The sequence below is a fragment of the Phacochoerus africanus genome, chromosome 4, assembly GCF_016906955.1.
Source record: "Phacochoerus africanus isolate WHEZ1 chromosome 4, ROS_Pafr_v1, whole genome shotgun sequence".
NCBI classification, from domain to species: domain Eukaryota; kingdom Metazoa; phylum Chordata; class Mammalia; order Artiodactyla; family Suidae; genus Phacochoerus; species Phacochoerus africanus.
In genome coordinates, this window is record NC_062547.1 from 88896374 (window position 1) to 88911289 (window position 14916).

Below are 14916 nucleotides of genomic sequence, written 5' to 3' on the forward strand. Positions count from 1 at the left end.
GGACTGAATCAGAGCTGTAGCTACCTGCCACAGCCACAGCAAGGAGGGATCCTAGTTACATCTGCGAACTACACCACAGCTCACGGCAACAGTGGATCCTTAACCCACTGAGTGAGGCCAGGAATCAAACCCGAAACCTCATGGTTACTAGTCATGTTTGTTAACCATTGGGCCATGATGGGAACTCCTAATTTTTAATCTTTAAAAAGCCAAACAAAAACAAAACAACTACAACTAACAGCAAGCTGAAGATACAACTAGAATGAAAAGTGTTTTGAGGGAATTTGGACAGTATATTTTGTTTTGTCCAAAATAAAAAATAAAATTCATATTCATATACAACTTTCAGATTCTCCACCTCAACAGTATAAAATAACATGATCCCTCCCTACAAAAATCTACAAAATAACAAAAGCCTTACTGGATCTAGCAGGCAGTTATTTTCATTCATATTTTATAAGTAAAGTAAAGACAGAGCAGTTAAGTGCTTTGCCCAGAGCCACAAAGACAGTCAACTTGGCCTTGAAGGGGCCGGACCCTTGTCTAGTTGTCATTTCCTCAATGTGGCTCAGCAAGAAATAAAACGAGCCACTAATAGTTTCGCATTTCCTACTTATCATGGAATGTGAACTCTATTTTCAAGGCACTTAGAGCCTGTATTTTCTAAAAGTCAGGATGGCTTTCCAAAGTAGCACAATAGATCTTACTAATGAAGGTGGTTGTTGAGAAGGAACAAAAAAATTCTTTTGGCTGTGCCCATGGATTGCGGAAGTTTCTGGGCCAGGGATTGAACCTGAGCCACAGCAGTGACAATGTCAAGTCCTTTACTGCTAGGTCACTGGGGAACTCCAAACAATTTGTTTTTTTTAAAGAGAGAATTATTCCACCACACATTCCCGGCAGAAAGTGAATCTCTCACTCCAAAGTACTTTTGTTTTAATCTCCTAGGGATGGGAGCCTAAGGGAAAGTCTACCCAAGTTTTCAGCCACTAACACAGGCAATGAAGCAGGGCTGTGAGGTGCCAGCAGCGGCACTGAGTGTAGCTAAGTCACAGCACTGGTTGACTTAGAGGATACAGGGAAAAGAGATCCAAAGAGCAGAAAGAAATCAAGTGGAGGTGTTCCTGTGGTGGCTCAATGGTAACAAACTCAACTAGTATCCATGAGGATGAGGGTCTGATCCTGGCCTCGTTCAGTGGGTTAAGGATTCAGGGTTGCCGTGTCATGTGGTGTAGGTTGCAGATGCAGCTAGGATCCTGCGTTGCTATGGCTGTGGCGCAGGCCAGCAGCTGAAGCTCTGATCTGACCCCAGCCTGGGACCTTCCGTATGCTGCAGGTGCAGTCCTAAAAAAGAAAAAAGAAAAAAGAAAAAAAAAGAAGTGGCAGCAAAAGGAAAGGTACAAAGGAAAGAAAAACAGTATGGGAGAGGTGGTAAATGAAGAGATCTCAAGAGCAGGAGGGCACGGACAGAACCAGCAAATCCTGGTTCTGGCAATAAACTCAGGATAGAGCCTCTATCAGAAGTAGGGCCTGGGCACTTTCTCCGAGTCAGGACGTTCACGTGGAAGCTTTCCATAAAGGCACATACCAGTTCTTGTTCCATTTATGTGCAAACTCCACAATCAAGAGGAGCTGGATGCCTATGAAGAGGAAGCCGCCGATGGCTCCCACATAACGCCAGGCTGCAAAAGAAGAGCGTTCAAAAGGAGATGAGAGCATGGTCCCAAGTATTTAATTCCCAAGAGAGCAATGACTCCAGTTACTTTTTACTGCATGCTCCCTATACTGTTAATCCATTTAATCCACACACAACCGTACAAGGTAGGTACTACTATTACGCCCACTTTACAGATGAGAAAAACTGTGTCGACATAGCTAACATGGTCCTATAGCCAGTAAAGGGTGTGGCTGGGATGTGAACACAGGCATTCCGGCGCCACACCATCCAAGCCTCACTGCCTCACCTCCAGGCTATAAATAAATGCCAGATATCCTAAAAGATGTAGTGATTGATAAAAATCAATAATGAGCCACAACTTAAAGTAAAAACACACATCACCAGAAAAACCAAGGATTCAACTTTTACTGGTTAAAGACCCATCAATGTCCAGTGAGGTTCAAACTGGGGGCCATGGACTCAAGTGTCTACCTCTGGTTCGGCCACAAAGCAGCTCCCAGCTTGGCTGAGCACAGAGCATCTCTGGGTTGTCTATAAAATGACAGAGCTGTGCTAGAGGACTGACCAAGAGGTCCCACCCCACGTTAAGCATATTATTCTAACATATACGAGGACCTCTGTGGGGAACAGAAACCTAGTTAACAGGAGTTTAGGTAAAAAGACAACTAGATACAACTTCCTTAAGGAGCATATAAAACCAGTATGACCCTAAGAAATGAGCTGGATCCTGGTTATGTGGCTCATTGAGGGGAGTATGGCCACTGCACAGGGTGAATTTTTTTTTTTTTTTTTTGGTCTTTTTGCCATTTCTTGGACCGCTCCTGCGGCAAATGGGAGGTTCCCAGGCTAGGGGTCTAATCGGAGCTGTAGCCGCCAGCCTATGCCAGAGCCACAGCAACGCGGGATCCGAGCCACGTCTGCGACCCACACCAAAGCTCAGGGCAACGCCGGATCGTTAACCCACTGAGCAAAGGCAGGGATCGAACCCGCAATCTCATGGTTCCTAGTCAGATTCGTTAACCACTGCGCCACAACGGGAACTCCCATATTTTTACTATCTTATTTGTTGTTCTTTTTTGGCCACTCAGAGGCACATGGAAGCTCCTGGACCAGGGATCAAATCTGAGCCACGGTTTCGACCTATGCTGCAACTACAGCAACGCTGGATCCTTTAACCCACTGTGCTGGCCTGGGGATGGAACCTGCATCCCAGTGTTCCAGAGATGCCACAGATCCCAATATGCCACAGCGGGAACTCCTATTTTCACTCTCTTAATTAAGAAAGTGAATCCATTTGGGTGTGAACAGTGTTTTTTAACCTCTGAAACTCAGGCCTTTTTTCCCTCCCTAGCTCATGTGAAAGAAGGGTCCTGTTTTTCAGCTATGATCGAATGCTTCATGTGAAATAATCTGGCAGGTTCTATCATCCATGAGGAATATAATTCAATGTTATATAGTTTTGCATAAAGTAAGTTTAGAAATAGCCTGGAGGCTGCCTTTCTTATCTCATTGCACCTGCAGCCAATTTAAAGCTGCCAAGAAGCCCTGTGCTCTGCACTGCTGGGTTTGTGTTCAGTGCTCAGAAAGAACAGAGTCACTGTGGGTCATGCTGACAGGCTAAACTAGTTTTCTTTCTTTCTTTTCTTTCCTCTCTTTTTTTTTTTCCTTCTTTCCTCCCCTCCTATCTTTTGCTTTTTAGGGCCACCCCCTCGGCATATGAAAGTTCCCAGGCTAAGGGTCAAATGGGAACTGCAGCTGCCAGCCTACACCACAGCCACAGCAACGCAGGATCCAAGCCGCATCAGAGACCTACACCATAGCTCACAGCAATGCCGGATCCTTAACCCACTGATTGAGGCCAGGGATCGAACCTATATCCTCATGGATACTAGTTGGGTTTATCACCACTGTGCCACAATGGGGACTTCGAAACTAGTTTTCAAACCAGTTTTAAGTGCCTCATTTCCCTTGAGGTCAAGAGCCTTAAAATTATCATTTCAATTCTTCAGCCAGCACAGAAACTAAAGGTCCCCTCACCCCTCGGCCAGGGAGGGAGGAAGTGGGGTTTTCTGAGGAGATAAGGACGAAGTGGGGGGGGGGGTGTGGGCAGGTGAGGAAGTTGTTTTTTTTTTGTTTTAAGCCACACAAAAAAAACTAGAAATCTAAAATATCAAAAGGACCCCAGACTACATTTTCTAACAGTTGTATAAAGTGAGTGAAAACAAAATAAACAGATAACCCCAATACCCCGTCTGTACCATTCAGAAAGGTCTCCTGATCTGGAATGAAGAAGGCTCCTGAGCACATGGCCCCCAACAGCAGAAGTTTAAAGAACCAAAAGCTGGAGGGGAAGGAAGGAAAAAAAAAAGGAAATGTATTTAAATGATATTCAAGGAAGGACAAAAGACCTCTTAGAAGGTAAGCGTGTCATTGCATGAGATTCTGTTCTCCCCAAATGGAGGGGAAGTAATTAAGTGACTGCAGACTGCCTTTTCCCATAATTAGGTGTGGCGTGGCCTCTGTGCAAAATCATTTCGTTTCAGGGGTGGAAATGATCTGGGGAAAGGTCTTCGTACAAGAAATAAACTTTTATCTCCACTGTATTTCTCAGTATGGCACACAGTGTTACAACAAGCTTCTAATTCTTAGGCCACTGTGTGGTGACAAGTGTCACCTTCCCTAAAATGAGCATCAACACTTTCTTTTTTTTTTCTTTTTTTTTTTTTTTTTTTGCCATTTCTTGGGCTGCTCCCCGCAGCATATGGAGGTTCCCAGGCTAGGGGTCTAATCAGAGCTGTAACTGCCAGCCTATGCCAGAGCCACAGCAACGCGGGATCCGAGCCGCGTCTGCAACCTACACCACACTTAATGGCAATGCCGGATCCTTAACCCACTGAGCAAAGCCAGGGACCGAACCCGAAACCTCATGGTTCCTAGTCAGATTCATTAACCACTGCGCCACAACGGGAACTCCACCACTTTCAACTAGAGGACAGCAGGCAGCAGGTCTGAGGAGCAGAAGGGGTCTAGAACATAAGGAAAGGAGACACGATCCCCACGAAGACTCACCCATTGTGAATGTAGGCTCTGCAACTTTTACTGTTGTTGACTTTCAAGGTCAGCAGGCAGAAGATAAAGAAGAAACAGGCCATTCCAAAACAGACTCTATACACTGCAGAATAGCCCACCAGCTTCTCGCAAGTGTCGCCAGCTTTAATACCTTTACAAATGTCTTCAAAAAAGGGGATCTGAAGAAAAAGAGAAAAAGCCATCTGTTAAAACTAGGTAAACAGAGGCTGCCATGCAGTGTTCTTTTAACCCACAAGTTAAAACCCAATGTGACATACACCGCCTGCAGAGAGAAACAGAGACGGAAAAGAAAGTCTCTCTTCCAAAGACCTTTTGCTTAATTTTCTGAATTTAAAGATACAGTGCTTATAACACACCACTCTGCCTTCACTTATCCCTAATGAATTCTGAAATCCAGCATCAGAATTTTTAAAAATTATACTTATAATACATGGATATCTTTTGCTTGAAATACATACATAGAATAATTGCACGTGTGCCATTATTTATACAGGAGAAGCTCCTGACCTGGAAATGAAATCAAAGGGTCAAGCAATGTCTACGTTTTAAAATTTCAAGAGATTAAGAGTTTCTGTTGGCCTAGTGGGTTAAGGACCCAGTGTTGTCACTGCTGTGGCTTGGGTTGCTACTCTGATGAGGGTTTGATCCTCAGCCTGGGAATTTTCATGTGCTGCAGGCGCAGCCAGATAAAATGTCAAGAGAGAAAGTTAAATCACACTTTCAAAGACTGCATTTACAGCCCATAGTACTATCTGAGACTGCTCACATTCCCAACCTAAATACCCAGTTGAAAGGTAAAAAAAAACACTATCTTGTTTCAACTTCCATCTTCCTCATTATTAATAAGGTTCACAATTTCTTTTTTTCGTCCTTTTTAGGGCTGCATCGGCGGCATATGGAAGTTCCCAGGCTAGAGGTCAAATCGGAGTTGCAGCTGTGAGCCACAGCCCCACCAGATATGAGCTACATTTGTGACCTATACCATGCAGCTCACGGCAATGCCGGCTCCATGACCCACTGAGCAGGGCCAGGAATCAAGCCCTCGTCCTTGTGGATATTAGTTGGGCTCGTTACCACTGAGCCACAACAAGAACTCCCAACTAATTTCTTAGTATAACTATGTCCCATACAATATGAGGGATATACTAAGGCTAAATATTGTATGGGAAATATTTATACTATAAAAGCATTCCTTGACAAGAGATGAAGCTCAAAAGAAGGCAGGGTCTGGCTGGGAAGGGCCAGGTGTTTGCCACACTCAAGAGTCTGGTTCCCAGCCTTGTAAGCAAGGGGAAACTACTATTTAAGCTGGACTGTCTCATGGAGTTCTTGTCATGGCTCAGTGGTTAACAAACCCGACTAGCATCCATAAGGATGCCGGTTCGATCCCCGGCCTTGCTCAGCGGGTTAAGGATCTGGCGTTTCCATGAGCCATGGTGTAGGTTACAGACACGGTTCAGATCTGCTATGGCTGTGGCTGTGGCTGTGGCGTAGGCTGGCAGCTACAGCTCCAATTCGACCCCTAGCCTGGGAACCTCCATATGCCATGGATGCAGACAAAATAAGCTGGACTGTCTTTGGCTGCACAGTGGAGGACATATGGGAAAGGGTTTGAGGCAGGAGGATGAACAAACAGTCTACTGGACTAAAATAAACAGCCACTGGATTTAATAGTGCAAGGTAATGGATGAAGAAGGTAAACCAGTGGCACAGAAAACAAATTCTGTGGGTAGGAATCAGAGTCAGTAGGACTGCAGGGATGACAAGAAAACAAAGGATGGTGGCGGGGAAGGTTCTCTGCTGCTTTTTCAAGCAGCAGGGGTATCAGGGGAGTAGGCTTGGCAGAGGATAATGAGTGGAACTGAAAAGAACAAATCAGGAGTTTGTTTTTAACATCCAGGGTTGGAAGCACCCTGGAGCATCCTAGTGAGACTGTCTAATCTGGAAATTGCTTCAGAGCAGTCATTATGATACAAGATACAGGAAGCGCCCCCGCACAGGTCATGAGAGAAGTCAGCAAGGGCCTTTCGAAGGCATTTGCATGTTTAGCTGTTTCACAGTGAGTGAGCAAACTCACAAGGTTAAAATCTTCATATACTGAAAGTAATGGTGGACCCACACAAGTGAATGAATCAGAGCCTCTAAAAGGAAACAAAAGCCTCACCCGTGTGAGTGGTACCAATAACATGGAGGGTCTATTGCTTTACATCTATAGAAGCCATATTCATAAAGGCACCACGTCACCCTCATTTATTCTGTTGTATTCACATGGGCTTTGTTGTTCCATAATAATCACTCCAGCTCTTTTCCTCCCTCCCTTCTCTGCTCCACTTTATCAACAAAGTGAATTCCTGCAGCACACCCGCCCCCACACTCCCCACTGTAACGCAAGCTCATCAGCATCCCTGTCATCTACACCAGCCCATCTTTCAAGGTCGGGATCTTCTCCACCTCCCTACCCAACACCCACCGCTCCCCTCAAACCCAGTTCCAAAAGAATGCTACTGCCAGCTGACCTGAGTACCTATCTGATCAGCCCCCACCATATCAACCCTGGTTTACTGTGAGAGGCCCTTAGGCTCATCAAAGGGTGAGTATGTGCCTTTGCATATTTTATCCAAAGTAAGAGGAGGCAAATAACCTCCTGCTCCAAATACTAAGACCTGCTTTATTCTCTGTGGGTCACTTCGTCATTTAGCCTTCAGTAAGTGGTGATTATTTTCAGGCAAAGAACCTCTGAGTTGAACAAGCTGGCAGGATTTAGCAAGAGGAATTTGCTCTGATTAAATATTTGCTGTTCCAAGTTCCCTCCCAGTTTTAGAAAAAGAAAACATACAGATTCCACACTGCGGGGTGAAGGGGACGGGCCTGCTAAGGGTGTTGCCCTGAAGTCTGGCTCTGGGCACCTAAGGACACTGCATCTGGGTTGGTTCTGTACAGACCTGGGGGCAATAGATTTCCTCCCAACCCTCCAGCAACCAAACTCAAAGTCATAAATTATCAGTAAGAATAAACAGCTCACGTGGACTTCCAACCCTAATTCCACTAATAACCTGGGCAAATTATACACCCTCCCTGAGCCTCAATTTCCCGATGTGTTCAATGAAATAGTACTGCCACCCATCTCGTGAAGATGCCCTGATAATTAGATCGGTCAATCCCTGTAAAAAGTGCTCATCACTATTCATAACCTGTAGTAACCACTAGTAGACTTCTTTAATTCTAAAGTACTATCTATTTTATAAAAGGCACATTACATGATCCCCTGATTGGCTGATGCAGTCCCATTAAACCAAGGAGGGAGAGTAACACCTCAGAAGTCAGCAGATGCTCTCCTCACTTTCCAAAGGATTCGTATAGAAAGATACAGTCAGCCTGCCCTATCTGCTGACTCTGCATCCATGGGATCAACCAAACACAGGTGGAAAATACTTTCAAATTATTTTTTCCACAACATTCCAAAAAGCGAAACTTGAAACTTTCATGCACCAGCAACTATTTCTATAGCATTTACATTGTAGTAAGTCTGATACTAGATTTAAAGTATATGAGAGGGGAGTTTCCTTGTGGTGTAGCGGGTTAAGTATCCAGCATTGTCACTGCAGTGGCCCAGGTTGATGCTGTGGCGTGGGCTGGATCCCTGGTCTAAGAACTTCCACCTGCCATGAATGCAGCCAAAAACAGAAAGATAGATAATAAAATATACAAGAGGATGTGCCTAAGTTATATGCAACACCATTCTATGCAAGGTACTTGAGCACCAGTGAATTTCAGTATCTGACAGGGTCCTGGACCCAATCCCCCATGATACTAAGGAATAGCCGTACCAGGTAACTTTCAATAAGATGAACCCCTCCTTGGTACACATGTATGAGCAGACCTCAGAGATACTGCCAGTTTGGTTCCCGACCACTGTGGTAAGGTGAATATCGCAATGAAGCAAGTCACACGTGAACGTTTTAGTTTCCCAATGCACATAAAAGTTATGTTTGCATGATACCACAGTCTATTAAGTGTGCAAAAGCACTATGTGTTTTAAAAAAATCACACTGTATATACCTTAAATGAAAAATATTGCTTGAGAGTTCCCATCGTGGCTCAGCAATAATGAACCCAACTAGTATACATGAGGATATGGGTTCGGCCCCTGGCCTTGCTCAGGGGGTTAAGGATCTGGCACTGCCATGAGCTGTGGTGTAGGTCACAGAGGTGGCTCCTATCTGGTTCGTCTGTGGCTGTGGTATAGGCTGGCAGCTGTAGCTCTGATTAGACCCCTAGTCTGGGAACCTCCATATGCTCTGGTGCGGTGCTTAAAAAAAAAGAAAAAACAAACAGAAAACAACTAAGAAAGATTTTTTGCTAAAAACACTAACCATCATCTAAGCTTTCAGCAAGCCGTGGTAGTAACATCAAAGATCACTGATCGTGTAACAAATATAATAATAATAGTAAAGTTTGGAATAGTGTGAGAATTACCAAATATGACACAGACGGGAAGTGAGCAAATGCTGTTCAGAAAATGGCACCAATGGGCTCACTTGATGCAGGGTTGCTACAGACCTTCTATTTGTAAAAACTGCAGTATCGGTGAAGTGCCATAAAGTCAGGCACAATGAAACAAGGTACGCCTGTCAAAGAGCTGAGTCCTAAAAAACAGTGCTCACTACCTATCTTTCAGAGACCTAGTTACCACCCAAAAAAAACTATATCTCAACTCCCAAATCAGGTACGACATTTCAAAATAGCAACACAGGAGTTCCCATTGTGGCGCAGTGGTTAATGAATCCAACTAGGAACCATGAGGTTGCGGGTTCGATCCCTGCCCTGGCTCAATGGGTTAAGGATCCAGTGTTGCCGTGAGCTATGGTGTAGGTTACAGACTTGGCTCAGATCCTGCGTTTCTGTGGCTCTGGCATAGGCCGGCAGCTACAGCTCTGATTGGACCCCTAGCCTGGGAACCTCCATAGGCCACAGGAGTGGCCCAAGAAATGGCAAAAAAAAAATTTTTTTTTAATTAAAAAAAAAACACACAAAATACCAACACAAGTATTAAGCTCAAAAAGATGGAAGCTAGAAATCCCCATAATGTTGTCTACAGAGGAGAGATGCTAGCTTTGTCCCCCAAATAATTTTAATCCCCAGTAGATAAATATAAAGAAACAACAGAAGAGGAGTTCCCACTGTGGCGCAGTGGGTTAATGATCCAGCTAGTCTCTGTGCAGGGGCTGGTTCGATCCCTGGCCCAGCTCTATGGGTTAAGGATCTGGTGTTGCTGCAGCTGTGGTGTAAGCTGCAGCTCTGGCTCAGATTCAGTCCTTGGCCCAGGTACTTCGGTATGCCATGGGTGCACGGAGAAAGCAAAAGAAACAATAGAAGCTATAGAAAGGCATAGAGGTCTAGTTGGCCGGGGGCCCACTAAAGTATAGACTCTGGGAGTGGTTCTTACAGAAATTTAGAGGAGGAAAAAGAGGGTCATGTTTCTATATTAAAATACTATTTGGGAGAGATGAGAAGATGCCCTGTGAGCAAAGCTAGAGAGTCTTAACATTTCATTTTACCAAATGTTTAGGGCATTGAAGGAAATCAAGCTGTAAAAAAAGCTTTGGGCAGCTCAGCAAGAGTAATACCATTAACAACTAGAAGAAATAAGTCCTGCAGGTTGTTTCGTATCTCCTACCTAAAATGAATTTCAGAACCGAGACCCCCTCCCCCCACCCCTTTTTTTAGGGCCATGTGGAAGTTCCCAGGCTAGGGGTCGAATCAGAACTGCAGCTGCTGACCTACAGAGCTACAGGTGCTGGCCTTCACCACAGCCACAGCAACACAGGATCCCACGTGACCTACACCACAGCTCACAGCAACGCTGGATTGTTAACCCACTGAACGAGGCCTGGGATTGAATCCGCCTTCTCATGGTAGTATCCTGTTTCCCACCAATGGACAGGAGCTGCAAATTGAACAACACTAAAATCAACTTTTGGAATTCCCACTGTGGTGCAGGGAGTTAAGGATGCTACAGCTGTGGCATAGTTGCAGATGTGGCTCAGGTTCAGTTCCTGGCCTGGGAACTTCCATATGCCATGGATGCAGCCAAAAAAGAAAAATTAAATTAAAAATAAAATAAGGAGTTCCCGTCGTGGCGCAGTGGTTAACGAATCCGACTAGGAACCATGAGGTTGCGGGTTCGGTCCCTGCCCTTGCTCAGTGGGTTAACGATCCGGTGTTGCCGTGAGCTGTGGTGTAGGCCGCAGACGCGGCTCGGATCCCGCGTTGCTGTGGCTCTGGCGTAGGCCGGTGGCTACAGCTCCAATTGGACCCCTAGCCTGGGAACCTCCATATGCCGCAGGAGCGGCCCAAAGAAATAGCAAAAAGACAAAATAAATAAATAAATAAATAAAAATAAAATAAAATCTTCCTCAAGACAGCCATGAGGCAACCAAGGTTCATTTCTCAGTAAACTGTCACCATTGGGGCCTTTTTGGGGTTGTGGGGCTATTTTAAGAAACAGTAACAATCACTTCTCTTTTGTCTGGTTTTCTAGACATTTTTAAAAGAAGTCTAAATTGTGTCATTAGAAGCCATAAGGGGAACTAAAATTCCACTACGTCTGGTTTTATGTGACCCTTTCATCTCTGCAATCAGGAACTTAACATCTCTAAATAGCAACTCCCCAGATGACAGATGCATACAAGACAGAAACCAAAGCTAGTGCTCACATGTCCTCCTGCACCACGAGCATTTCATCAGGATCAAACAGCCACCAAAATGATTAGACAATTAGAAAACAACTCCAGTCAAACTTTAAATTATAAGCTTTCAGAGTTCCCTGGTGGCTCAGTGGGTTAAGGGTCCAGCATTGCCACTGTTGTGGCTTGGGTTGTTACTGGGGCTTGGGTTCAATCCCTGGCCCGGGAACTTCCACATACCATAGACATGGCCAAAACAATCAGAAGAAGGAGGAGGAGGAGGAGAAGGGAGAAGAGGAAGAAGGAAAAGGAGGAAGAGGAGGAGAAGAAGAGGCAGCAGCTTTCAATCCAGATAAGACAACTCGCAGAGAACTGATTCATAATGACAGTATGAAGGGCGCTTCCATAGAAGAGAAGCAGGGGTCAGCTGACATCAACCTGCTTTGAGAATTAGGTAATATGAAGGCAGACTATATAAAAAAGAACCACACACCAGCTACTGATCTTGAAGGAGAACCAGGAGTTAATCCCAGCAAAAACTCATATAACTCTTCCAGGAGGCAATAGCAGTGGGGGTTGGGGGCCATGGATTAGATAGGTCTGATGAGCTGATTGGATGTGGCCGACGAGTAAAGGCAGAGGAACCCAGGACGAAGACTCCCCACGGACCTGGCAGATGGTCGAGTGGCAGCCCAGCAGCAGACAGGAATGACAGGAAAAGAGGGGTTTGGGGGTGGCAGGGCAGTCATTTCACTTAATGACGGGTTACCAGTATCAAGGGGAAACAGGGCTGGTGGCTAAGCAAGGGTGTGGTGCTCCAGAGTGAACAAGGCTCTGAGAGGTAAGGATTTGGTCATAACCAGCAGAGGGGCAATGGAGACCCTCGGTGGAGTAGCTAAACTCACCTGGAGAGGAAATGGGCCAAGGAGGGGGAGGGAGACAGAGGTGGGAACAGCCCAGGATGCTGGGGAATGCAAACCTGCAGGGGCTGGGAAGAAGCGGGGAACAAGGAAGAAAGGGAAAACGTACAGAATCAAAAAGATGCTGAGGGAGGCTCTTGAGATGCAGTGTGGTTGGCAGTGTCAAATACTGCCTATGTGAGGAGCCAGGGGTAACCTTGAGACAAAGAGTCATTTGTGGCAGTGATCAGAATAGTCTCTAGAGGAGCTCCCGTCATGGCTCAGTGGTTAACGAATCCGACTAGGAACCATGAGGTTGGGGGTTCAATCCCTGGCCTTGCTTAGTGGGTTAAGGATCTGGCATTGCTGTGAGCTGTAGTATAGCTTGAAAACACTGCTTGCAAGCAAGTTCCCTTTGTGGCTCAGTGGTTAACAAACCCGACTAGGATCCATGAGGATTCGGGTTCAGTCCCTGGCCTCACTCAGTGGAAGGATCCCGCATTGCCATGAGCTGTGGTGTAGGTGAGACTTGGCTTGGATCGAGTATTGCTGTGGTTGTGGCAGAGGCCAGCAGCTACAGCTTCAATTTGACCCCTAGCCTGGGAACCTCCATATGCTGAGGGTGTGGCCCTTAAATAGAAAAAAAAAGAGGAGTTCCCGTCGTGGTGCAGTGGTTAACGAATCCGACTAGGAACCATGAGGTTGCGGATTCGGCCCCTGCCCTTGCTCAGTGGGTTAACAATCCGGCGTTGCCGTGAGCTGTGGTGTAGGTTGCAGACGCGGCTCGGATCCCGCGTTGCTGTGGCTCTGGCGTAGGCCGGTGGCTACAGCTCCAATTGGACCCCTAGCCTGGGAACCTCCATATGCCGCGGGAGCGGCCCAAGAAATAGCAACAACAACAAAAAGACAAAAGACAAAAAAAAAAAAAAAGACACTGCTCGGATCTGGCATTGCTGTGGCTGTGACGTAGGCTGGCAGCTTTAGCTACGATTTGACCCCTAGCCTGGGAATTTCCATATGCCATGGGGGCGGTCTTAAAAAAAAATTTTTTTTAAACATTTATTTACAATTACACCATCAATTGCTTTTTAAGTCCACACACGTGGCATATGGATATTCCTAGGCCAGGGGTCGAATGGGAGCTGCAGCTGCCGGCCGACACCACAGCCAGATCTGAGCCACATCTGTAACCTACAATATAGCCCACAGCAACACTGGATCCTTAACCTACTAAGCAAGGCCAGGGATAGAACCCACATCCTCATGGATACTGGTCGGATTCGTTACCACTGACCCACAATTATATTTTTTAATTGAAGTATAGTTGCTGAACAATATTATATAAATTACAGGTACACAACATAGTGATTCTCACAATTTTAAAGGCTATATTCCATGCGTAGTTATTATAAAATATTGGCTATAGCTCTCATGTTGTACAATATATCCTTGGTAGTTTTTTTGTTTTGTTTTGGTTTAACCCACTGTACCAGCCTGGGGATCGAACCTGCCCTTCCATAGCCACCCATACTGCTGCAGGACCATGCGCCACAACAGGAACTCCTCCTGGTAGCTTCTTTCATACCTAATAGTATGTACCCTTTAATCCCCTACCCCTGTATTGCCCCCCCTTTCCTCTCCCCACTGGTAATCGCTAGTTTGTTCTATCTGTGAGTCTGCTTCTTTTATATAATTACATTCTTGTTGCCAAAGAAAATGTAAATTACAGCAAAGATTCCGATAACTGAATACACTTGACCATCATTACTCCAACCCTAACCTGACTGCTTGCCAGAGGAAACTACAGTCACATTTTCATGTGTATTTTCTAAACTCTTTGCTGTGCTATTCCCTTCTCATTATGGTTTTGTTTGTCTTCGGTCTTTTTAGGGCTGCACCCATGGCACATGGAGGTTCCCAGGCTAGGGGTCCTATTGGAGCCAGAACCACAACAACAAGGGATCCGAGCCACGTCTGTGACCTACACCACAGCTCATGGCAATGCCGGATCCTTAACCCACTACGAGAGGCCAGGGATCGACCCCACATCCTTATGGATGCTAGTCAGGTTCGATAACCGCTGAGCCACGACAGGAGTTCTCATTATGTTTTAGATTGTCTCATGTCCAACACACAGATCTATCTATATCCTTTTAACTACCAGGTAGAAATCTACAACCCAGACCAATCATGATTTAGTTTCTACCACACCAGTGGCAGACATTTAAGTTGTTTCTGAGTTTTCACTGTTATGAATAATGTACAATTGATAGTGTCCATATTGTGTGTCTCTATGGAGAATGAATACCTAGAAAGTGAATATTGGGTTATAAAGTTTTAATGTTTTACTTATTTTTTGGCCACACCCATGGCACGTGGAAGTTCTCAGGCCAAGGGGCCAACCCATGCCACAGCTGTGACCCAAGCCATAGTAGTGACAATTCTGGGTCTGTAAGCCACTGAGCTACCAAGGAACTCCAAGGTTGGTTATGTTTCAAACTTTAAGATACTGCCAAACTCTCCCCAGGAAGAGTTTTTGGAAACTCTAGGGTTGGGGGTAATA

The 14916-nt window shown here is 45.4% G+C and overlaps 1 protein-coding gene across 1 annotated transcript in view; it reads right to left on the minus strand.

Moving 5' to 3' along the window:
* SERINC5 (serine incorporator 5) overlaps positions 1 to 14916 on the minus strand; it is a 117692-nt gene that overhangs the window by 29535 nt on the left and 73241 nt on the right. The window contains exons 3-5 of the mRNA XM_047778190.1: positions 4748 to 4926; positions 3937 to 4019; positions 1589 to 1682 (exon numbers count right to left, since the gene is read on the minus strand). Coding sequence (XP_047634146.1) covers positions 1589 to 1682; positions 3937 to 4019; positions 4748 to 4926 — 356 coding nt within the window. The remainder of the gene's footprint in view (positions 1 to 1588; positions 1683 to 3936; positions 4020 to 4747; positions 4927 to 14916) is intronic.